General features: G+C 34.6%; 1 protein-coding gene and 1 pseudogene across 8 annotated transcripts in view; one reads left to right on the forward strand and one right to left on the reverse strand.

Annotated features, from left to right (window-relative positions):
- The window catches only part of SS18 (SS18 subunit of BAF chromatin remodeling complex), a 69227-nt gene that overhangs the window by 16732 nt on the left and 26185 nt on the right, over positions 1 to 26310 (forward strand). For all 8 annotated transcript variants that reach the window (XM_019656165.1, XM_019656166.1, XM_019656167.1 and 5 more), the window contains exons 4-5: positions 16326 to 16479; positions 20174 to 20395. In XM_019656165.1, the coding sequence (XP_019511710.1) occupies positions 16326 to 16479; positions 20174 to 20395 (376 nt within the window). The remainder of the gene's footprint in view (positions 1 to 16325; positions 16480 to 20173; positions 20396 to 26310) is intronic.
- On the reverse strand, positions 13366 to 16272 carry LOC109390094 (nucleolar protein 16 pseudogene; annotated as a pseudogene).

Genomic DNA, 26310 nt, shown 5'->3' on the forward strand with positions numbered 1-26310 from the left:
GAGATGGAAGGCCTACATCATCAGTTTTCACCCTTTCATACTAATTTATTTGCATTTAAGGGCAGAAATTTTCCTCTAATAGTTATGATATGTAGTATATTCATATATATTCACTTTCAAATAGTTTCTAATTTTCTTTATGCATGGGTAGATAAATATATTTCTTTGTTTCTAAACATGAAACATGTCATTTCCTTTTTCTTAGTGATTTCTGGCTTCATTGCATTGTGGTTAGATAACATTTTGTATGATTTCAGTTCTTTGGACTTCTTTGAGATTTGTTTTGTGGTGCAGCATATGGTCAGTCTTTACAAATGTTCCATATATACTTAAAAGGAATGTATTTGTTAGTGTCTCAGAACAGGCTCCTATATATGTTTAGTAGGTCAAGTGTGGTAATCTTGTTTGATTTTTTTTTTTTAACCTTTCTGACGTTTTGTTTGTCCTATTAGTTACTGAGAGATGTATGTTTACAATGTGTAAGTATAATTCTGGATTGATTCTTTTTCTTTGTAAATCTTTCAGGTTTTTGCTTAATAAATTTAGAGGCACATTAGTAAGTGTATGTATATTTAGAAATGTTATAGCTTTATGGTTCTTTATAACATTTGTCATTACAGAGTCTCTTTTTATCTTTAATAATACTTTTTGTTTCTCTGTCTACTTATCTGATATTTGTGTACCTCAGTCAGCTTTCTTTAGTGTTTGCATGGTATATCCACCTTTTCATTTCCATGTGTTGGAGATACATGTGTCTTATGAACAGCATGTAGATTTTTAAAAAAATCCATTCTAGCAAACTTGGTCTTTTAATTGGAGCGTTATATCCATTTATAGTTAATCACTCCTATATCTGACTTTAAACCTACTGTCATACAAATGCACCTTCTGTTTGTCTCATTTGTTATATATTCCTTTTTCTGTTCTTTTTGGCTTCTTTATTATTTTTTTATTGGTTTTTTTTCTGTGCTAGTTTGGAAATTATATACTTATAATTATATACTTACTGTTTACTATACAGTTTGTAAAATGCATTTCCAGACAATTCAAGAGCCTTCAGATACATTATTTCCATTCATTCCTTCAATGACTTATCTATTGTCGCACATTTTCAATCTCTAAATGTTTACTCATGAGTGATTGTTAGTACTGTATTTTTTTATGTTAGTATTCATTAAAGGTATCGTTATCATTTCTGATACTTATCATCCCTCCCTTCATTTATAACCTTTTTTAATGAATTTTTTTTCCTCTATGAGGAACATATTTTAATATTTCCTTTTAGGACTGGTTTATTGGTCACAAATACCTTCAGGTTTATTTGTTGGTTTTTGTTTTCTGTTTTCTTTTTTGTTTGTTTGCTTTTTAATGCCTTTATTTCACCAGGGACAGATTTTTTTTTTGCCAGGGACAGATTCTAGGTTGGCATGCCAGCACATTAAATTCATCATTCTATTGTTTTCTGGCATTTATTCAAAATTTAGTAGTCAATGTAGATGTTACTATTTTAAAGGTAATCTGACTATTTTCTTTGCATTGAAGATTTTTTTGCTTTGTGTCATTTTCTGCAGTTTTATTATGATATCTGTAGGTGTGGATTACTTTTTACTTGTCCTGCTTGGTGTTTGTTGAGATTTCTGAAATTTGTGGATTGATGTCTTTCATCAGTTTTGGGAAATTCTCCATGGACTTTCCAGATCAGCTAACATTCCCATAACAAAGGCCCCCTCATGTTTGTGCCCATCTCTCTGGATATTTTTCTTCTCCTGGATCTTGGCCTGATCATTTACTACTTTGTCTGTTCTTTCATATCTTTAAACATACTTTGTCCAGCTTTTATTGTTATTCTCAGAGGGTTGTTTGAATGTCCTAGTTTGACATTATCCTGGGTGATTCTTTTAAGTATTAGAATTGAATTCTGTTTTGCTATGCATAGAATATTAACAACTTTTATGGTTTCTCAAATATGACTTTTTGGTGAGAACAAACAGAATAACTACTATGTATTGGGTCCTTTCAATACGTTATTTCATCCTGGGAATCCTTTAAGATATTATATTAGTCTCATTCTGTGGTTGAGGAGGCTGTCTGAGGTTAATTAACATGCCTAGGGACTTGTAGTTGATAAATGGTAGCATGGGATTTGAACCTAGGCCTTACTGAAAACAGTTTGAGCATTATGCTCTCAAGTCATATTGCTACTAGGATGGGATGGAATCAAATACTTGATTAATTTGCTCTTAAGCTTGTGTATCAGGATAGGACTTAACTCATCTTCTCAAAGCTTGAATCTAAAATTTACAAGCTGCAGTGTCTTGATTGTTCTATTGTGTTGTTATGTAAATGAATGCCTTATCATTTTTGTTTTGTCTTGTTTAGTGCTATTTTGTACCTAGATGTTAAGTTAAATAAAAAAGTTCAGTGAGTGATCTGCTTATAGTTTGGGGACTAAATAATAGGTTTAAGTGGCAGATTAAGAATTTAGCTTATATCACCATGGTGACCTGTAACTCAGTGATCCTTAACCTTTTTTCCTGTTCTAGCACATCTGCAAGATATGACACATTCTCAACATGTTCTCATCAGTAATAATTCATTATGAGAGGGATTCTTCAGTCAGGATATTAAGGGTAAAAGGGGGCATTTCCCTCTAGGGAGTCTTACCAGAATCTTGTTGAGAAAGGGATGTAGTTTGTAGAGTGTGCTCTGGTGATTCTGTATCCCTTTCACATCTGTTCTACCCAACCAACTGAGATTCTCTAATTTATGATACTATGCACACTGAATTTTGTCAGTTTGTCTTACTTTAAAGTATATCTCCATAAAATGTGGAAATATCTTAAAGTCTTAAACATTACAGCTTCTCAAATGTGTTCTATATTCTCTTTAGCTTTTATAAAGAACCCAAAAATGTTTGGTTAGATTATGTATTTTGAGATCTACTCATTTCTGTTGTCCTTTTTCAGGAAGGTAGTAATTTTTGAGATGCCAGTAAGGTAAAATTGAGTTTACCATAGAAATTCACTATGGTACAGCAAGCAAAATCTGTAACTCAGAATTTACTGTTCTTACCTGTTGTTGTTAAGTTAAAAGCTCTACTGAATTTTTTGTATGTTTAGTATACAATTTACACTGTTCCCTATAGATAAGTTAGGACAGTAAAAATTATTACCACTTATATTCAGGGAGAGTATATTATTATTTTACCATCACCCAGTTATCAACCACCTCAAAGGAAAGAGATGCATTTCAATACAAATCTACAATTATTTCACTCATTTACCATCGAGTCACCATTTTATATCATATTTTACTAATGAATATAAATACTGACATTTGTATATTTTGAAATAAAATGGTCAAAGTTTAAAATTAGATGGTCATGTTTTCACTTAAAATAATAGGTGTTTTGAAGGCCAAGTTGCTTGGGAAGCTGAGTTAACAAAGGAGGAGGAGTTTCAGAAAGAATAGAGATAAATATATATCCTCATAGTCGTGGGAATAAAAGAGGGTTGAACCAATAATGAAAAGTGGAGCTAGAGATGGGTGGGAAATCAACTAGAAGGAAAACAATGGAATTGGAGGTAAAATAGGAAGTAAGGTGAATTTGGGAAAACCAGAATAACAATATATAATGAATACAACCAATCTGACAAAAGGGAGAATATGCTAGTTACTAACTGTAGTTTGAGAAATTTGAACCCTGAAAAAGAACTGTATGTTGTAGAATGATTTTACTAAAGTTTTCCAGAATGGAGTTTTCACCCTACTTCATTTAACTGGTTGTGGGAATTGGAAATGTGCTCATAATTATACTCGTGTGTAGGTTTAACCTTCAGATTTTTCATATCCCCCAAAAAGAAGAATTATATATTTGCAGTAATAGTTCATTTACCTGAAACTATGCTCGATCTAGCACAGTGGTTCTCAACCTGTGGGTTGCAACCCCTTTGGGGGTCAAACGACCCTTTCACAGGGGTCGCCTAAGACTATTGGAAAACAAAAAGATATTTACATTACGATTCATAACAGTAGCAAAATTACAGTTATAGAGTAGCAATGAAAATAATTTTATGGTTGGGGGTCACCACAGCACGAGGAACTGTATTAAGGGGTCACGGCATTAGGAAGGTTGAGAACCGATTCTAGCAAAATTCTATTTGAAAGAAAGTCAAGAATTCAAAAGCCAGGAATAAATGGAAAAAGAGCTATAAAGAGAAAAATAACTTATAAAGAAAGCTATTGCACTAACACATAGACATTTTACTTTTTAGTTTGGGCCCTGTATATTTTCTTATTACAAAAGCATTACAGGCATACCTCAGAGATAATGCAGGTTTGATTCCAGACCACCACAATAAGGGAAATATTGCAATCAAGCAAATACTGCAGTTAAGTCACACGAATATGAATATTTTGGTTTCCCTGTGTACATAAACATTATGTTTACACTATATTTGTTAAGTGTGCAACAGCTTTAGGTCTAAAAATTAATGTACATACCTTAATTAAAAAGGACTTTATTGCTAAAGAATGCTAATCATCATCTGAGCCTTCAGCAAGTCATAGTATTTTTGGTGGAGAGTTTTGTAAAACACAGTATCTGAGAAGCCCAGGAAACTGAAGTCCAATAAAATGAGGTATGCCTGTTTAATTCGTAACAGAACCTATCTTAAACTTACACGTTTTAACGTTTATTTCTTTAATGTTTAGCCCGTAGCTGAGAAATAGCAAATCAGAAATGGGAGAAGAGTGTATTCTATAGGCAGATATACATACAAGCATGTTACCTGACAGCTAAGGCGGCATGAAAAGACTGAATGTTTATAAAAAGCTGACAATTCAAAGTGTAGACTACTCTTGGTCCTTCCTTGATAAACCTTGGAGGCATCATTTGAATACTGGTTCTTGGAGTTGGTATTTACTTTCTGAAACAACATAAACTGTTGACATAATTGTTTTCATCATATGAACTAGAAACAATTTTACTAGTAGAAAATAAGACTATGTGTATGAGTTCTTTTCGCAAACATACTTGGAAGAAATTGCATTTCTAAGTTTTAGCCTAATATTAGATATTGTTCATTTATTTTTGTCATCTGCTAAGTTTTAGCATATATGAAGCAGAAGGCACCATTGGTTTAGGAAAGAATTATGAGAGAACAATTTAAATCATGAAAAGTTTTTTGTTCATTAATCTTTCTTTGGGGAAAAAACTTGAGGAGAAAATAACCTTTCTATTGTGGTAGTTCATTTTCAGGCCTACAGTCTGGAAATATTTCTACAGAGTTAAAAATTTTAGCGCTAGAAGAAACGTGGATAATCACATAGTCTAGTGGTTTTCTACCTTTGCTGCACATTTTAAAAACTTTTAGGTGATTCTAATGTTCAGCTAGGAACTGAGGACCTTATGTTTTTATGCTTTTTTATTTATTTAATTTTTTTTTAGCTGAGCCATCCTGCCACCTGTTGACAGCTCTGCGGCAGCTCAGCTCGGGCAGGACTCGAACCAGCGACCCTGTTGCTCAGAGCTCACACGCTTGAGCGAGCTCTTAACCAACTGAGCCACTCGGCCGGCCCGTTTTCATGCTTTTTAAATGGAGTATCCAGTGATATTCTGAGGATATGTGAAACTTGAGGAAAATAAGATTCCTGTTCCTGTAGTATCTACTTCATTGATATTGCATACCATAAACTATTTTTACAGTATGAAAAAGATAATACTCTATAATGTTATGAGGATTAAATAAAACAATTTACAGTGTCCAACATGAAGGAGGTACTCAGTAAATTTTGATGAGATGAAGATGAAAGTAGTACACAATTAGAAAGTATAAATAGAAAGAGAAGTAAGATTCAGGAATATCTGAAGCAAGACTAGCAGGATTCATTTACTGAATACATATGAAAAGTAAGGGAGAGTTTGGAGACTTGACTGAGTGATGCCAGTCACTAAGATGGAGTGTATAAGCATGTCTCAATTTTAAAAGAAGGCTGAAAGCTGACTGGAATTGCTTATCTTGCTTTCACTTAATTCATTATAAGTTTTTTAAAATCCCTAATTTAATCAGATACACTTCTTGAATTTGAAATTTATTAGAGATGATTTTTATTTGATAGATGTTCTGTACAAAGAATAAGAGTTGACTAATAAAATTGATTCATAGTAGTTTTATATATTTTTCATTTTTTAAGTTGTATTTTTTTGGTGATGCCACACTTGATGTTCTGAGCATAAACACTTGGGCAGCACTTGATTAGCCTTTCATTATATAAGCTTCAGTAAAAACTATTAGTCTTCAGGTTCGGTGTCCATGTTGGCAGAGCATCTGCTAAGATACTTTAGTGACTAAAATTTGGTATTGTAGAATTTACTGTTTACAGGTATGATCCAAGTGAAGTGAAGGAACAAATGCTTAGAGCTTGGAACATCTTTAAAGATCAGAATATATTTCATTGATCAGAATATATTTCATTTATCATTTTTAACTTGATTTTTAGCATAGGTAATACTTTGGATATGTTTAGAACATAAAAAACTACAAAAAGGCATACCATACCAAAGCCTACTGCCATCTCTATCTCTTACTTGCCTTTTATGCAAATAAAAGCCGATATAAATATGTACTTCTTTTCTATGCACGTAGAACCTTGCCATACACACTGTTCTGTAATAAAAAGTTTTTATTACAAATACTTTTTTAATGAGTTTAGATTCTTATTTAGAATTATGAAAATAACTGTTCTTAAATACTGGCATCACTAAGAAGTTTTAAATTTTAAGTGTTTGATAAACATGTTTAGTATGATTATGTTGACTTTTGTCCTTTGAAGCTTTTTTTTTTTTTGCCTTTGTCACAAATCTGAATCTTTTTTCTGAAGTAATTGTTATAAACCTAACTCAAAACAAAAACTGCAATATTCAGTCTCAGAAGAGGTTGGTTCAAGGCTCATTCCTTTAAAACTTTTATTCTTTGACTTCTGTGATAGTTTCCTTTTTACCTTACTAGCTCTTCTGCTTGTTATCTTTAACACGCCCATCAAATGTTGATGTTATGTTCTTGAACATGTTTTGCCAGTACACACTCTTTTGGGAGATTTCATCCATAGTCCCGATTTCTTATTTTCTTGACTTCAGGTTCCATCTGTACATTGATAGCTCCCAAATACATATCTTTTAGCCTGAGTGTGAAAAGTGGATCCTGCTTCCAGTAGACATCTATTTGGATATTCCACAGGCCTCTCAAGACAATATGAACAAAACTCCATTTTCCTCATCTCCCCCTTTTTTTACCCACTGTTAAAAGGAAAAAAAGTCCCTAGCTTGCATCTTTATATTTCCTGTCTCAAGTGAGTAGTATAAACACAGTTCTTTTAGTCAGAAACGTGGTCATCTCAGACTTCTCCCCTTTCATTCATTTAACTGCCATAGCTGGTTTCCAAGTCTTTCTTTTGTACCTTATATGGTACTGTACAGTAAAAGACATCTTATTTAAAAATTTTGGTATTAACAACAAGACTATAGGTGAAATGCCTTTTGAAATGTTTATTTATATAAGATTTAGTATAAATGTATAAATCAATTATCTGATCTTGGGGTAAGCATGGCTTTATTGAGAAAAAGAAAACTATAAAAATATTGATTTGATTTTTTTTTAAAATGTAATATAAAATCTTTAATATGCCCATAAGTTCTATAACTGAAATTAAAGACAACAGATGGTATAATACATGCTATTTTAGATGTACTGTATATGTAAGTATATTTGAAACATGATACAAGTGATTAGTTCTGCAAATTGAGTGTGAGGGAAAGTTTACAAATGAGGTGCCCGTGTATTTTATAGAGAACTGATTTATGGGAGCACATGTCTCTGGATTAATATAGGTAGCATTTACTAGTATTGTTGCCTATCTTGTCTTTTCAGAATCCTAGAAAAAATTATGTTAAGTATTTCCTGGACAGTATATATAAAATTCAGAACTGTCTAATTGAATCTAGATGCTGGATATATCTTATGTGAGGAATATAAATGCTAGTGTGTGCATATGCATGTATGTATATATGTGTGTAAGTATATGAATTTTTTTTACAGAAATGTATTAAATCTGAACTTAGCTTCCAAATATACTAGGGAACCTAAAGATTGTCCTTCTGTCATTAATTGAAAATATTGTATCTAGCTCATCCCTCTAAAGGAGCAAAATTTCTTTGCTATGTAGCTAAGATAAAAAGAACCTAGATGTTGGAAATCAAGCATTTCACTCTTATTTGCACAGAATAAATGCAGAAAAGTATTTGTACAAGGCTGTTAATTTAAGCATTGTCTATATTAGAAAAAGCATACTAGGAACAAGTGTCAGTATTGAGGGTGGGTAAAAACTGTGATAACTCATTCAGTTGAATTCTACACTTCTGAATGAGGTTGAATTATATAACTAATAAAGAATAATGTCTACAGTAGGATAAAAGAAATCATAGAATAATGTGACCCTATTTTTAAAAACTAAATATACATATATATGAATTTTTTAAAAGTTTCTGGAGGAACACATAAAGCGTTTAGCAGTGGTTTCCATTTGCATTGTTTCTGTTTTTATCATGATTACACATTACTTTGGTAATTTAGCTAGATTGGTATAGATATAAAAGTAATATATAAAATGAATTCAAGATTAAACCAATGTATCTTCCTGTTTTTTAATGGATAGTGTTACTAGAACTTTAAGAAGGGCTTAGAGGCTGGCCGAGTGGTTAAGAGCGTGAGCTCTGAGCAACAGGGTCATCTGTTCGATTCCCACATGGGCCAGTGAGCTGCGCCGGAGCTGAGCTGCTGCTGAGCTGCCAACAGGTGGCAGGATGGCTCAGCTGGTGAGAGCACGTGCTCCTAACAACAAGGTTGCCGGTTTGACTCCCGCATAGGATGGTGGGCTATGCCCACTCGCAACTAAGACTGAACTCAGCATCTTGAGCTGAATGGCTGTGAGCTGCTGACGGGCGGCCGGATGGCCACTGGACTTGGAGCTGAGCTAGCTGCACCCCTCCACAACAAAGATTGAAGGACAACAACTTGGCTGTTCCTTCCCTAATTCCCCAACACTGTTCCCCTTTCCCAATTCCCCCAATAAAATCTTAAAAAAAAAAAAAAAAAAAAGGGCTTAAGAGTCCTATCGCCCCATATTTTCAGGAGTGGATTTGTGTGTGTGTGTGTGTGTGTGTGTGTGTGTGTGTGTGTGTGTGTGTGTGTGAAGTGCTTTCCAGAGAATTCTCTTGCTCTGGGAAAAAGGCATTTACTTTTAGTTAAGATTATATGGATATGGAGTGGCTGTTGATTAACCTCATCAGGATCAGGTAGTATAAACACAGAGCCCATGTAGTCTAACGTTGGATTTATGGTATTATTGTGGGAGTGTTTGCTGTTCTATAAAGGAGAAAGACTGACTTTAATGGGGAACTATTACTAAAATTGGGGAGAGTATTGTTAGTAGGTGAATCATTCTATGGCCTAATCCCTTAGGAAAATGGGGGGAAACATACTGTAAAAATAAATGGAAGATACTAGTTATGAAAATTCATCTTGTCAGGTTTTATAGTAGAACTGAATTTTGTATTAGCTATCTTGTGGTGGGGAGAGCAAGAAGACATGACAGTTGATGAGATTATTAAATTGAGGAAATCAGTTGGTAAAGTTGAAAGCCTGCATAAATTCAAGACTTTCCTGAAATTTTTTGTGGGACTGTGTGAGGAATCAAGGAGATCTTCCTTAACTATTTCAGATATGTATGGAACTCATTTTTTGAGACTGATTTAGGACTAGAAAGTAAGGCCAATGTGATACTGATAGGGTTTTTGGTTGACTAATCAAGGGCCTTTCGTTTGTGTACATCGAGGTGGTCATATATATATATATCCTATTTTGAATGATAATTTATTTTTAAATATATTCCCATGTGTTATTTTAGTGCCTCCTTGTGGGGAACTATATTAATGACAGCTATAGTAACGATGGTTATACAGATGAAGGATTATTAAACTAAAAATTATATTTTGCAGTGATATTTTTATATTTTAGACACTGAAGATAATTTTGTCAAAATTATTTTTAGTTTTGTGGGCATTTAAATTTGAGAGTTCATTTATTTACTAAATATTAAGTGCCTACTGTGTGATAGGCAATAGGTAACTTTGAAACATCAGTGAACAAAGACAAATATTTCTGCTCTCTTGGGTTTTATATTCTAGCAACAAGGCAGGCATAATAATTAAATCTGTAGCCACACACCCCTCCTTGCCATCAATCAATCAATCAATCAATCAATCTTGTTGGAAGATAACAGCTATGGAAATGGAAAAAAAATAAAGCAGGGAAAGGTGTATTGGGAATGCTTGAGGCAGGGGATGGAATTTGCAACATGAAATAGAGTGGTCAGGGCAGATCTCATTGAGAAGGTGACATTTGAGCCAAGACTTGAGGCAGAGGAAATAAGCAGTGGAAAGGTACTGAAGAATAACTGTACCTGGCTTGTTCAAGGAACAACATTAAGGTTTTTTGTGGCTGGAACAGAATACGGTAGGAAAGTTGTGTGGACAGACCTTATAGGCTATTGTAAGTACGTACTTTGGTTTTTACTCTGAAATTGGAACCTCTTGTAGAATTTGGAGTAGAAGAGTGAATTGGTATATTTTAATAAGCTTATTCTGATTACTATGTAGAAAATTTACTATAGAGAAGAATGAATTGAAGCAGGGAATCCAATTATGAGGCTATTTATTGTAATAATCAACATGAGACATGATGATGGCTTATACCAGGATAGTAGCAGAGGAGGTGGCGGTAGAAGTGGTCAAATTTAACACTTGCTGAAAACTGCAAGTAATTTACAACAATTGAACTTACTTTAATCCTGCTGTCTTTTGTGTTAGTCTTGTCATGTATTTTATTTTTTTAGATTCCTTTTTTGGGGAATTGGGGAGGGGAACAGTGTTGGGGAATTGGGGAAGGGGAACATTGTGTTTTTCCAGGACCCATCAGCTCCAAGTCAAGTTGTTGTCCTTCAATCTTAGTTGTGGAGGGCTCAAGCTCAGCTCCAAGTCCAGTCGCCGCTTTTCATCTAGTTGTGGGGGGTGGGTGGGCCGTAATCCACCATCCCATGTGGGAGTTGAACCGGCAACCTTGTTACACACTGAGCCAAGTGGTCATCTGTCTGCAGCCCACAGCTGCTCAGCTCAAGGTGCCTTGTTCAATCTTAGTTTGGGGCGGGGGGAGTGCAGCCCACCATCCTGTGTGGGAGTTGAACCAACAGCCTTGTTGTTTGTTGTAAAGAACATGCGCTCTCACCAGCTCAGTGGCAGCTGCGCTCAGGCGCAGCTCACTGGCCGATGTAGGAATCGAACCAGCGACCCTGTTGCTCAGAGCTTGTACTCTAACCAACTGAGGCACTCGGCTGGCCCCCTTGTTATATATTTTATACTTCTGCGTATATTAAACCATACAAGTCATTGTTACTGTTATTTTAAATATCAGTATTAATCTATATTTACTTTCCCGTTCCTTTCTATCCCTCCAGTTCTGTACTTCCGTCAGGGGTCTTTTTCTTTTAACTTGATGAATTCCCTTTACTTGTAATGAGTTCTCTCAGCTTTTGTTCATCTGAAACTATTACTTCATGTTCACTTGGAGATATTTTCTCTTAGTATAGAACTTTAGGTTGGTTGACTTGTGTGTATGTGGTGTGTGTGTGTGTGTGTGTGTGTGTTAGCACTTTAAAGGTGTCATTGTATTCTGTTTCCATATTTCTGATAAAAAATTGGTTGTTAGTCTTACTGACATTAGTTACCCTGCTTTTTTCCCTGCTTTTAAGATTTTGTCTTTTAGACTTTGATGTGTCTAAGTATGGTTTTTTCCATATCATGCTGAGGTTTGTAGAGGTTCATACATTTGCTAGAGACTCATGTCTTTTGTTAGCTTTAGAAAATTCTTTACCAGTATTCTTCAAATATTACGTATGTTTAATTATCTCTACTTTTATAATTCTAGTTAGAGGTGTTTGATCTTTTCACCATGTTGTACATGTCTTGGCACTTTTTAACCTTTTAAAGTATACAGTTCATTGGTTTTTAGTATATTCACAGTTCTGTGCAACTGTAACCACTGTTCAAAATTCCAAAACATTTCCATCACCCCCAAAATAAACCTCATAATTGTTGACAGTCAATCCCGAATCTCCCCTCTGCCCATCCTCTGGCAACAACTAATCAATCTATTTTCTGTCTTTCTGGATTTATCTAAACAGAATTATATAATGTGTTGCCTTTGAGTCTGGCTTTTTTCACTTGGCATGTGTTGTCAAGGTTTATCTGTGTTGTATGTATCAATACCTTATATGGCTGAATAATATTCCATTGTATGGGTATACCACATTATGTTTATCCAGTCATTAGTTGATGGACATTTGTGGGGTTTTTTTTCTACTTTTTGGCTGTTATAAATGATGCTGTGAATGAACACTTGTGTTCAAGTTTTGTATGCCTTCGGTTTTTTTGGGTCTATACCAGGAGTAGAGTTGTTAGGTCATATGGTAACTCTATGTTTAACTTTTTGAGGAACTGGCCAATTGTTTTCCACAGTGGCTATACCCTTTTACAATCCCACTAGCATGTATAAGAGCTTAATTTGCTCTGCATTCCTGCCCATAGTTGTTACTGCTGTAGGTTGTTTTTTTTTTAATTGGGGAATTGGGGGAGGGAAACAGACAAGTTGCTGTCCCTTTGCTCTTCAGTCTAGTTGTGGAGAACGTTGCTTCACTGGCCCATATTGGCATTATTATTGCGCTCTTCCCGGGTGAGGCAGTTGTTTGCTGGCCATTGGACGGCCACTCATGGGGGCTCAGCACATCACGAAAGCTCATGTCTGCTGCCAACCAGCTCCACTGCAGCCTGCGCTGTCGTTGGCAACTCATGGCAGCCCAGCTCCAGGTCGAGCTGTTGTTCACCATCTTAGCTGTAGAGGGCGCAGCGTCACTGGCCCTCATGTGGGATTCGAACCGGGGCTCTGCCAGCTCTGAGCTGGCGTCCCAAGCCAACTCCTAACCAAAGTGCCAATCGGCCATCCTCCATTTTTTTTTTTAAATTACCGTCCTAATGGGTGTTGGCCATTTATTATTGGTTTTAGAATGTGTGATTTTTTTTTTAAAAGCCTTCTTTTATTATTTACAGACTATATTGAAACAAACCACCCACTCTGAAAACAGCAAGTTTTGGCTTTTCTCAGAGCCCCCAGAATATAAATTGCAACCGCTGGGAGACAGTTCCAGAGAGGGGAGTAAGAGAGAGAAAAAAAATGTTTTCATTCCATGGGGTTTGGCCAGCCCTATCTATAGCCACACACCCCTCCTTGCCTTAAACTCTGGCTCCAGTTTCTGGGGTCTGGGAGGAGGCCTCAGCCTGAGGCAGATATAAACCAGTCATTCAGCCTCCATCTTATTCTTCTGCAAAGAATCAATGAAGGCTTGCCACTCAGCGGGGTAAAAATGCTTAGAGACGTTGATCTTATTCTGAATCAGCCTCGGGATGCCTTGATAGTACGTAATTATTCTCATCCTAGGTGATAGCCTATGAGTCCTCCCCATGGTTCTCTACCACGTAGCCTGCCTACATAGTCTACGAGGTCCCGAGGCAGTGTATTTCCTTTTCTGGGAGCCTGGCTTGTGCCGCCAGATTATTTAGCACATAGAGTTCCACACGACTTCTTGAGGCCTCTCCTCCAGTCCATCTCCATGGCCTTGACCTTTCTCTTACTGAGGGGCACTGCCATGTTGGGGTCCTTAGTCAGCCCCATCTTAGCAAGGTTCCGCCGTACTGACTTGGTATGGTTCCAGGCATGTCAGATGTGGGAGCGCTCAATCCGCGGCACTGTCTTCGGTCTAACATTCCGGTTAAAATGATTCATTTAACAGTGTAACCAAACTTCTGTCTCGGGGTCTCCCCTTGAGCACCGCTCACACCACCACACCAGCAACTCAGAATCCACACCAGCAACTCAGAATCCGCACTTCTCACTCTCAGCACCTAGTGTAAGCTGACTCCTGCCGGTCCACACATGGCTTGGCAGGCTTTTGGGGCTATGTAGTCCTCCGTAGTTATACAGTGCTGATTACTAGACACCCAGATTGCAATCACATGCCTTGTAATTTTTAACAGAATACCAGACATTATGAACAAACAATTGTAGGGGCTCTATTTGGTGTTATTTTCCTCCAAAGAGTTAAGCTTTTACTTTGGTAGGTGAAGTACTATGAAATCACCTTGAGCCTATTGATGATTGATTATAAGACTTGTTAGGGTTGACCTATTTCAGTTTTGACCTTAATCTAAAGGAGAGACTTTTTTTGAAGTCTTAAATAAGAGGACTTCAGTTATTTATCAAGGCCTTTTTAACTTGGTGGGACCTATACTCCAGTTTTTTCTCTTTAGCACTGGACAGAAGCTAAAATCTCTGCTCCACTCTTTAACCTAACTGCTGTTCTCTGTTAGTTTTCTTGAATTTCCCCCCCTCTTTGTGGTTCTTTCTCTCTGAGGCTTTGCTCTTTATTTTCCAACTCTGTGATAGCCAAAAACTCTTCTCAGTCCAGTAGAATTGCCAGTTTCTACTTGGACTCTTATTTTCCTATTATACAGTAAAATCAGAGGAAAAGCCAAGTGATTATGGAGCTGATCTTCTATGCTTCCCTTCTTTCAATAGTTGTAACCCTTCTTCCTATTCCTTTCTGTGTACAGTGCCCGTCAGTGTTTTCAAACAGATTTTACATTTGTCTAGATAACATACTAGCAGGAGGATTTGAGACAAGCTACTCTGTTATGATGGGAACCACGAATACTGATGTTTTATGAATTTTAAAATGTATACCTATTGAGAATGAGAATATGAATTTTCAATAGAAAATTTGGACACAAATATAGGAGGAAAGATTTTTATTTTCAAACGAGATGGTTAAGGCCAGCCATGTTTGAAGGATGGTAAATAAAGAATAATTTTAAACTAAGATATGTGACTCTGAGTTAATGTTTGGTAACTTTTTTGAAAACTGAGCAATGTAATTAAGTGTTCAAAGAATACAAATTGAATAAAGAATTTCAGATGAGAATTGGGAAAATGTTTAATAAGCAGTTAATGTCTGGATTTAGTAGTGAAGAAATTAAGATTATGAATTTTAAGTAGGTACTGTTAGAGTAGCACCTGATTATCTTGTAAAAGCTAGTAATTATGGTTGGAGATCTGAGTGTTTACATGGGATGGCTAAAAGCAATGTATATCTGTTAACTGCCGGAGAGAACTGTGTTTACAATATCTAGGTAGTACAGACATAGTAACTGGCCATCTAAAAATGTGGGAGAAAGAGAATGACTGAAGTTATAGGGATAGACATTATGTTTAGAACATAGAGAAGTAGAGAAAGAAGGCAGAAATAGATATGTAAAGAATAATACTTTCCTGTCCCCCTTCAGGCTTAAAAATGAGGGCTTGGAAAGAAACTAACCGTTTGCTTTCTCCACCAAAATACCCCAAGAAGGGAGCCAGGTGTTGCAGACCATCTTGTATCTGTGTTTTTCCTTTCGCCCTTTTGTGAACTCTCAAGGTTAGGCAGTGATTTTCTTCACACTTTCATTAGGAAATTTGCCAAAGGCATCCTTTTGAGGCAGCTGTCTCCGTACCCTTGGAGGCCATCAGTAATGTTTCCAATCTATAGAAGCAGTCGGCACAGAAATGTTAGGCTGAACTGAGTCTTCGTAGTTTAAAGCATTCCCCTGCCAACATTTCTTCCCCCCACACACACCCCAAACAGTATAAAGTATATTACATTTGGGGGCTCTGGTTCTTTAATAATTTTTTGTTCCTGTATCTTTTCAGGTAAAATCCATCATTAATAGAAAATACATCCAAATAATGATAAGAGACGTAATTTTCAAAACAATTTAACAATGGACACATTAGAAATCTTTATACATATATAAATGAAAGTTCTTTTTGTATAGGATGTTAAAGTTTTTTATTGCATTATTGAGATTTTGTTGAGCAAAATATACTTTTGTTGTGTTCTTTTGGTCCAAGGTGGTCAGGTGATATATTCATGCTAATGATCTTGTGAAGTTTTGGGGGCATATTAAATAGGATGTTAGTAAGTCCATGATTAAAATGCATTAAAAGAAATTGAAATGCATATGTGGATTTGTTCCTAATTTAATAATATAGGCAACTGTTATACCATATGCATCTTTAATATATTAGTGTGACTGTTTCTTGTTTTACTAAACTGTCTTCTTTCAGCCACCCACACAGAATATGCCTATGGGTCCTGGAGGGATGAATCAGAGCGGCCCTCCCCCACCTCCACGCTCTCACAACATGCCTTCAGATGGAATGGTAGGTGGGGGTCCTCCTGCACCACACATGCAGAACCAGATGAACGGCCAGATGCCTGGTAAGTTTTTCTCCTCTAAGACATTAACACCAGAGTTGCTTAGCAACTGAAACGACATGGGGGCTCAAGGGATACTAGATTGTTGATGACAAAACTGCTTTGAATGCCCCCGAGTACAAGCTCTCTTAGAGTTTGTTAGCTACAGAGCTACGTGACCTGTATTCAGTGTTTATCAGGCTGCCCTTGGGCTTTGATGTAGCTGACACACAGCATTCCTCTGATGAACAGAACTGGCTAAATTTAGTCTGTCTGAAACTATGCAATGCAGCTGGCTTTAGAAGCTTTTTGGAAAAAAAAAGCATTGTGCGAGGCTTAAGAATTAAATTCTGTTTATAAAAAGGTATTATAACATTTCCTTGAGTTTTGTATTAAAAATTTATTGGTCTCAGAAACAGTAGTGCTAGAAAAACACATAGGGAAAAGAAACAAAACAATCTCTAAGTGCTAATGTATTTAGCATTTCCTCATTGATACTATTGGGGCCGAGTATAGATTTGTATGAATACGTATATTTATAACAATATAAATATGGAAATTGACATTAAAACAAAATTAAAAGCTGAAAAATAATGACAGTTTTCTTATATAATGAGCCATTCCCTTTACTATTTATCCATTCTTAGTTTTAGAGCCACTTAGAATATCTTTCAAGCCATTAGATGCTTATTTTGTTACCTTTTGTTGGTTTGAATTTTTAATTTGAAAAGTACCTTTACACTATTTTGGCTTTGTAACAGCCACAGCCCATACTTATAATATTTGGTGGGGTGTTTTCTACATTTAATACAAGAATATTTTTACTTTCTAAAGGCAAAGGTTATTTTAATTAGCTAAAAGAAAGTATTATACAAATAGCAGTAATGAAAGTAAATTAAAATAACAACAATTTGTTTTTAAAATTAGTAATTAGCATCCTTAGGAGAGTTTCATCTTAGCTGATTGTATTGGTTGGTAGCATTGGTGTCCAGGGTCGATGGGTGTAGACAGCCATGCCAAAGAGAGCACAGAGCAAAGGCCCAAGTAGCCTGCTTAATAGAAGATTGATGTGTGATTGATCAGATAGAAGGGCCATGGTGTTTCAGTGGTTATCTTCTATTTCCTACTAAAGCTTGCCACAATCAGTGGCCCACACTGGTATGGAGGTAGGAATAAAGACATAACTACTTGTCAGGTTGTAGTCAGGAGGAATCTTCTTGCTGAATCCACATTTAGCTTATCAGGACACAATGTTTGTAGAACTGGAAGGGTAGTGATAATACAAGTTAGCAAGTTAGAAGTTTTGTTGGGTTTTTTTTGTTGTTGTTGTTTTTTTATAGTGGTACCTTTAATTAAGATTTCGAATTAACTTGTCCATATAACATTCAAGCCTAAGGCTAAAGAAGGAGTTTAGCAGCAGTATAATTACTGTTAACATGATATTTTGGTTTTTGTGTAAGGCCATCTTGTGTAAGGCCGTCTGGAACAGTTATTATTTATAAACCAGAGATTTTTAATCAGTTATGACCTAGGTTGTCCAAAATACTGTAGAGCTTCCAAAACAATTTATAGATGGTTATAGTTAGGTGTGGGAGAAATTGGAAGTCTAGTTATTTATATTTTCTTTTTTTAATAAATTCCTTATAACATTTAGTTAACTGTTATGTACACAAATTAATACATATACTTTACATTTACTATTTTAGTTTTTAATATTTTATAATCTTAAGTTGTAGAGCTATTTATATGCTGTTTAATCTTGGTCAAAATACCTCTCAAGCTCAGTTTCTTTTTTTTAAAACGTTAACTGATTTAAAAAAAAAGACTAGAGCAGCGGTTCTCAACCTTCCTAATGCCGCGACCCCTTAATACAGTTCCTCATGTTGTGGTGACCCCGAACCATAAAATTATTTTCGTTGCTATTCTATAACTGTAATTTTGCTACTGTTATGAATTGTAATGTAAATATCTTTTTGTTTTCCAATGGTCTTAGGCGACCCCTGTGAAAAGGTCGTTCGACCCCCAAAGGGGTCGCGACCCACAGGTTGAGAACTGCTGGACTAGAGTAAATGCATATGGTACCAAAATCAAACGGTACCAAAAGGTATATAAGCCTCCACCTCTCCAGACACTTCGTTCCAGTCATTGGTGTCTCGTTGTCCTTCAAGAGATATTTTCTGTATATAAAACGTATGTGTATATGTTATACATATTTTAAGAATATGTATTCTCGTCTTTTTTTAAAAACAAAAAAGTAGCATACATTAGATAACATTATATTTCATTTTTTTCCCCTTTAAACGTGTGTCTTGGAGACCATAAGTATATAAAGATGTATTTTGGAGACCAGTCAGTGTATAAAGAGCTGCCCCATTTTTATTTATTTATTTATTTATTTTTGGTGATGTCATTGCATTCTTTTTATGGATGCCTCTAATTTCTTTTAGCAGTTCCCTTATTATAGAAGCATAGGTCATTTCTAGTCTTTTGGTATTAAAAACTATGCTGCTGCATATATATCTGTAAAATATAATTAGGTAAACAAACACAATTTTGCATCTATATACACATGCACACAAAAACTTGTATATTTATAGGATAAATTTCAAGAACTGAAATTGCTAAGTTAAAGGTGTATACATTTTAACATATGATGGTCATTGCCAAATTGCTGTACGTAAAAAATAGTATTTATATAGTCTGAACAATGTGTGAAAGTACTTTGTAATATAGTCGTATCAAAACTTTTGATCTTTGTGAATCTGAAAGATGAAAATGGGCCTCATAGTTTTTGCCTTTTTATACCATAAGCGAAGCAAGCAGTCTTTCTGTGTTTCTAACCCTTTTTATATTTTTTGTGTGTGAACTGGTTGCTCATGTCCTTTGCTCTTTTTCTGCTTGCAGTCTCATTTATATTATATGTTAAGTAACTAGTTTGGTCTGTAATATATATGTCTTGGAAACATTGTTTTCCCAGTATATTTTTTATTTATTTTTTAAAAATTTTTGGTCTTACTCAAAGTTTTTATTTTCATGTAGTCTAGTTTATCAGTCTTATGGCTCTGGATTTTCTGGCATTCTTAAGCAGGCCCTTCCACTCCAAGATCATTTTTAAAATTCTTTCTGAAATTCTCTCTTACAATTTCATTTTTTTTTCATTTTTAATGTTTAGGTTTTTAAATTCATCTGGAATTAGTTTAGGTGGAAGTAATGTGGTAGGGTTTCAACTTATTTTTTTCCAGATGGCTACTCAGTTGTCACAACACCGTTTATTGAATTATCTTTCTTTTGCCCACTGATGCTTAATATCACCTCTATAATCATTTACTAAATTATGCATTTGGGCCTGTTTTTAGACTTTGCTCTCTGGGTTCATTGATCTGTTTACTTATGTGCTAATAGTACACACTTTTAAGTATTCCAGCTTTATGTTTGCTCTCTTGTAAAGCTAGTTCTCCCTCATTACTCCTGTTTTTCAGAATGTTCCTGGCTTTTCAAAAGCATTAGTTTCTTTAATCTGTAAAATAGGAATAATATCCACCTCACAGTATTTGCTAATCATTCATGTAAAGCATTTTCTTTGTTTGCTATTGATTAAATACTAAAGTTACTGTTTGGTATTATTATAGTAATGCAAAAATAAAAATCTTTAAAGATATTTCTGTATAGAACATCTGTTTAACTTTCATATTTTGGTTCTGATCACTTTTCTTCAAAGGGCCTAACCATATGCCTATGCAGGGACCTGGACCCAATCAACTCAATATGACAAACAGTTCCATGAACATGCCTTCAAGTAGCCATGGATCTATGGGAGGTTACAACCATTCCGTGCCATCATCACAGAGCATGCCAGTACAGAATCAGATGACAATGAGCCAGGGGCAACCAATGGGAAACTATGGCCCCAGACCAAATATGAATATGCAACCAAATCAAGGTAACTTTGTGTTATTCTTAATTAGAATGCTACATCAGCCTTTGAAAATAAAACAAGTTTCTCATGTTGTTAGCTGATGCATAAAAATGGAAGTTTGAAGTAACAGTTATACCTATAAAAAAGGAACGTTGAGTTTGAAACAAGCTTAAAATAATTTCTTTACATTTAGAAATTAAATTACTTAATTTAGCTTTTTAAACTTATTTATTTTTATGTCTTTTGCACAGTTTATTTGAGGTTCTATATTTTTGGATTTAAAAAAAAACTAATCAGTGAATAACCAAACATTTGGTTTAAAGCTAGAAAATTGAAGAACATATAATTTTATTGCTGTAAATACAGTTCCTTACAAAACATCTACTCTGTGGTTCATTTTACTTATTAAGGCTATATTAATTTATGAATTTTCCTCAAATTATGTAGATGTTTTCTGATGTGTTTCAGCATTAAAAGGTAACTGTAACATAATTTGTTATTAGAATGTTTAGTGGAGGTGCTTCTATATTCTTGTATTAGAGTGGTGTGAGGTCTATTAAAGTTTATTACCAATCTCAGGGAATCAAATTGTTATCATGCTTCTCTTTTAAGTATTCTTGTGAATAATAACTAAAAACCAGTAAGTGGTGCTCTGTTCTGCTAATTGCCTGTTAAAACATTTGGCATATTGCCAACCTAAAGCTATTTTAGTGAAAAAATGTGGTGAGGTTAAAAGTATAAGATAGATTTAATGTATTTGCAGTAAAATTTTAATAGATTTTGATTATGAAAAACAAATCACTGAAGTGAACCCAGATAAAGGAATTTAATGTTAATCTTATGCAATAATATTTTCTAATTTTTCAATAATAATACAGGAATTTTCTATAATTTTGATGAGATGCACTGAAAACAAAGGGGATATAATAGAATAAATTGTCATTGAATATAGTTTCACAAAATTGGTGCTTGCTCCATATTTTTCTCCAAAGTTGTTTAGTGCCTACGATAGAGTATTTTTTCACTAGGTCAATTAAAGATTCAAAACAATAGCAAGATCCAGTCAGTGCTAGGTCAGAATGGAGTTTAGATGTCTCTCCATAGAGTTGGTTACCAGGAGAGAGAGCAAGAAAATTGATAGTAATTTGGACAGCAACTATAATAATGATGGCATACTAGAAAGTAGTTAAGAAAAGTTAGGGTGTATACAAAAAATATTGCTGCAGTGTAGTTTGATATGACATCATAAGATTTGAAGAAGGAAAAAATAAAGCTTGCAGCAATGTGCATATAGAAAGAAAATAGTTATTGTTTTTGGAGAAAGTACAGTATTTATCGGAATTTTTCATTTTAAACTTAGGGATCAGCTATTCTTTTTAAAAATGTCGTATTTTGTACTCATGTATAATTTTTTCCTTTTATTATAGTAATTTTTTTTTGCTTTGTTCTCATAATTTATGAATTTTGTAATAGAAAATACACAGTACAGAAAATGACAGTAGGGATCTGATTTAAAGAAATAAAAGTTACTTTTCAAAGAGAGACTACAGTGGAAATAAGTGAAGGAATTTTCAATGTTTTAAAAAATCTCTTCAGGACAAATAAACTTTCAGTTAAATTTTGGTATTTCAGAATCAAAGAATACCAAAGAAAATTACAATTACTCCCTCTCCACTCCCCCAAAAAAGAAGAAAATTATACTAGGTTCTAGCAATATTCCTTTCCTAATCATATGAATTTCTTATAAAAATAATTTATGTACGTGTTGGATAAAAAAATTGTTTGGCATCATGAAAGTTTTATTTGAAGTTTTAATATTTATTTCATTAGAAATCATTTTTTTTGATAGCTTACAAAAATGAACTACATGTTTTACATTAAAGTTTTTCTGCTTTGTTAAATAGGTGGAAGAAATTAGAGGAAACTACATTGTAAATATAGTCTTTAAAAGCTTGAAAAATACCAAAAATTTATAAAAGGAAACACTTTTGACTTTTAAAATTTTCTCCTAACAGTTAGCTATTCTTTGAGTTAAAAACAAATTATTAAATTCTTCTGGTTATCTCCATAGACATACATCAGGAGATACTAGAAAAGTATTAAAGCTAATCACCATTTTTAATAAAGAGATTTATTAGTTAGTCGTGGAAAAGAAATATTTGTTGTATTTCTTAGATTAAACCTCTGTCAAATGACAATAAAAAAAAGGAGAAAGACTAATGGTGAAATTTTTGTTTGAAAAAGGAACAATGAAATGGCAATTATTTAATTATTATATTAATAGTTGTTAATTAGTTAAGTGACATACTTGGGAACTAACTGGTGATGTGGTAGTTTCTAAACAGCATTGCAAGTCAAATTCTAGATGCATTTATTCTGATAGTTTTGAAGTAGCTTTTTTACCCTTTCTTCCCTTTCTTCTTTCTCTCTCAACTTTGAAAATGAAATTAAGGGGAATAAAAGTAACTCGTCTAAAAACCTTATCATTGTAATTTAGGAACCTGAAGTTAATCATAAGGACAGATATACATTTACAATTTATCATTTTGATTGTTTAAAAAAAGTAAAAAGTGTTCTGCTAATTCATACTGTTAACTCTGATATAAAAAGGTACTTTGTGTACTCATCTCTCTTCACTATTAAATTGGAAAATCTCTATCCAGTATTGCTAGTATTGCAGATTTCTGTTTGTTATAGTTTTAGGGATGTACAGCTACATTGTAGTTTAGACCAGATGTTTTGTCCATACATTTGATTAATATTGCTATATTGGATGAGTTTTTCAAGTTTGTAATTTTTTCCCCCAATGATGACTTTTTTTGGTTATAAAAATAATATTTAATATGAAAAATCTGGAAAATGTGGAAAACCATAGAGCATAAAATAAAAAAAATCACCTATAATTTTGCTCTGTAAGTTTTAAATGACTCCATAGACAAGGTACAGTCTACTTCACTTATGTAAAGTTAAGTAGCTTTTACTTAGGTTCTTTGTAGCAGCAGTTTGAGTATTCGTAATTACATAATTATTTGTAAATACCTGTTTAATTATTTTTCCCTAGACTCTATCTAAACTCTATGGAGTCAGGAACTGTATCTTTGTTTGTCACTACTTTATCCTATTTGTTGACTGTAGATTAGGTTTTTTTCCTTGCCGTAACAAATTAGAAAATGAGCATCCTTCTCTGTGGTATTTTCATCCATCAGCTGTTATATCATGAATGAATCAAAGAAGGAACTGTCAGTTACTGTCAGGTAAAACAGATGATTGTCAGTTATACCAAAACCTTTTGGGTTTGGAAGATAAAATTCAGGTATGTTTCTATTCAACAGGTTATAAATTCAGTTTCACTATGTTTCATTTTTAAAAACTTTTTATTTTGAAAACATTATAGGTTTATAGGAAATTGCAAAGGTAGTACAGAGACCCTGTGTCCTCCCTCCAATCATCTCGAGTCCCTGACAAGCACTGTTACTCTTCTTTCTAGTTCTATAATTTTGTCATTTTCAGAATGTTATGTAAATGAATTCATACAGTATGTGACCTTGTCAGATAGGATTTTTTTACTCAGCATATTTAATATCCAAGTTGTTGCATGTATCAGTGGTTCATTCCTTTTTATTGCTGAGCAGCATTCCATGTTATGGATGTACTACAGTTTGTTTAACCATTCACTTATTGAGGGACATTTTGGTTGTTTCCAGTTTTTGGCTTTGACAAATAAAGGTACTGTGAACAATTGTGTACATGTTCATGTTCATGTTTTTATTTGGATGTACGTTTTCATTTCTCTGGGATAAATACCCAAGAGTGCAATTGCTGGATCATATGGTAAGTGTATATTTAGCTTTTTTAGACACTGCCAAGCTGACTTATCAAAGTAACTGTACCATTTTACAATCCCACCAGCAATGTATGAAAGATCTCCTTTCTCCAAATCCTTGTCAGTGTTTGGTATTGTCAATATTTTTTTTATGTTAGCCATTCTAAAAATATGTAGTGATGCCTCATTGTAGTCTTAATTTATATTTCCCTAATGGCCACTGATACTAAACACCTTTTCATGTGCTTATTTGCCATTATGTATCCTCTTCATGGAAATGTCTCTTCATGCCTTTCGCCCATTTTCTAGTTGGTTTGTTTGTTTTTTACTGTTGAGTTTTGAGAAGTTTTTATATATTCTTCTAGGGTTAATTTAAAAATTTTCTGCCAATATTTTATTATGTGAAATTTCAAACATACAGAAAAGTTGAAGGACTTGTACCTGTATAGTTGCTACCTGTATTCTATTCTACAGTTAATATTTTCTTAAATTTGTTAATCATCTGTCCATCTACTCATTCATCAGTGTGTCTTAATTTTCAAAATACATTTCAGAGTAAATTGCAGATATTTGTAAACTTTACCCATAATACTTTAGTCTGCGTATTACTAGAGCTCAACATTTTTTGATTTTTTTTTTTTAAGATTTTTTTTTTTTTTAATTGGGGAATTGGAGGATGGGAACAGTGCTGGGGAATTGGGGGAAGGGGAACAGACAAGTTGCTGTCGTTTAGTTCTTCAGTCTAGTTGTGGAGGACGTTGCTTCACTGGCCCAAGTTGGCACCATCATTGCGCTCTTCCCGGGCGAGGCAGATCAGTCGCCGGCTTCTGGACGGCCGCTCACTGTGGCTGCTGGCCGCTCACGCTGGCTGCTGGCTACACACGGTAGCCCATGGCAACCCAGTGCCACAGGGGCTGCAGCCTACGCCGTTGCCGGCAACTCATGGCAACCCAGCTCCAGGTTGAGCTGTTGTTCAGCATCTTAGCTGTGGAGGGCAGTGTCACTGGCCCTCATATGTGGGATCCGAACCGGGGACCTCTGGCATCCCAAGCCAGTTCTTAACCATCGTGCCACTCGTCCGGCCCCATTTTTTTATTTTTATTTTATTAATGTTTTTTTTTCTTTAGGTAACTTTATATCGAATGAAATGCACAAGTATTCAGTGTATCACTCAGTGAGTTTTGGTTATATTTGTAACACAAACCCCTTAGGATTCATTTTGTAGCTAATATCCTAAGTGCGCTATGGAAAGAAGCTCTCCAATTTTAAATGTTTTATATGAACCATAATCGAGCTTTTATGGTAAAAGGGGTTAATTGGTTATTTTTTCCCCTTAGAACTCTGTCTCAGTGTGTGGTTCTGGGATTATCTGGCTCAGAATCATCTGGAGTTCTTGTTAAAATAAGATTTGTCTGTCCCACCCTATGCCTGCTAAACCAGAATCGCTAGGAGTAAATTTTATAAATTACATTTTAGCAAATTTTTAAACTCATGCTTATTTCTAGTCATTCCCTTAGAATTTTTCTGGGCTAGATACTCTTTTGTGTCATGATTCATAACTTGTCAGCTTTCATGCTAAGTGAAACCAGGCTATACATTCTAATATAGCCCATTTTCATGACTTTTTCCTTGGGCAAGATAGGATATTTACTTTCACAGCAGATTGTCACTTGTGCCACATAATCCGAGAGTTTTTTGAGTTCCTGTCAGTCTACAATAGATTTTTACCAGTGACTTCATTTTTGAATTATATAGTATAGTTGAAATTATCTGAGAGGTTGTCTTACTCTAAGAAACTGTGTAGTCTTTTATTTTGCTGAATTCATTAAGCCATACAACACATCCCTTTTCCAGTTTTCAAATCACCAGAAAGCTACATACATAATCTAAATCTAAAACTAGTTTATAGAGATTCTTATGATTAAAATTATGCCCTTGAGCTACAGGATTTCTTAACTTGGCACTATTGCCATTTTGAGCTGAGTAATTCTTTGTTGGGGCTTGTCCTGTGCATGGTGCGATATTTAGCAATATTTCTTTCCTGTACCCGCTAGGTGGCAGTAGCCAGTTATGACAACCAAAAATGTCTCCAGACTGCTAAATGTCCTTTGGGGGA

This window comes from Hipposideros armiger, unplaced genomic scaffold, assembly GCF_001890085.2.
Source record: "Hipposideros armiger isolate ML-2016 unplaced genomic scaffold, ASM189008v1 scaffold_255, whole genome shotgun sequence".
NCBI classification, from domain to species: Eukaryota; Metazoa; Chordata; class Mammalia; order Chiroptera; family Hipposideridae; genus Hipposideros; species Hipposideros armiger.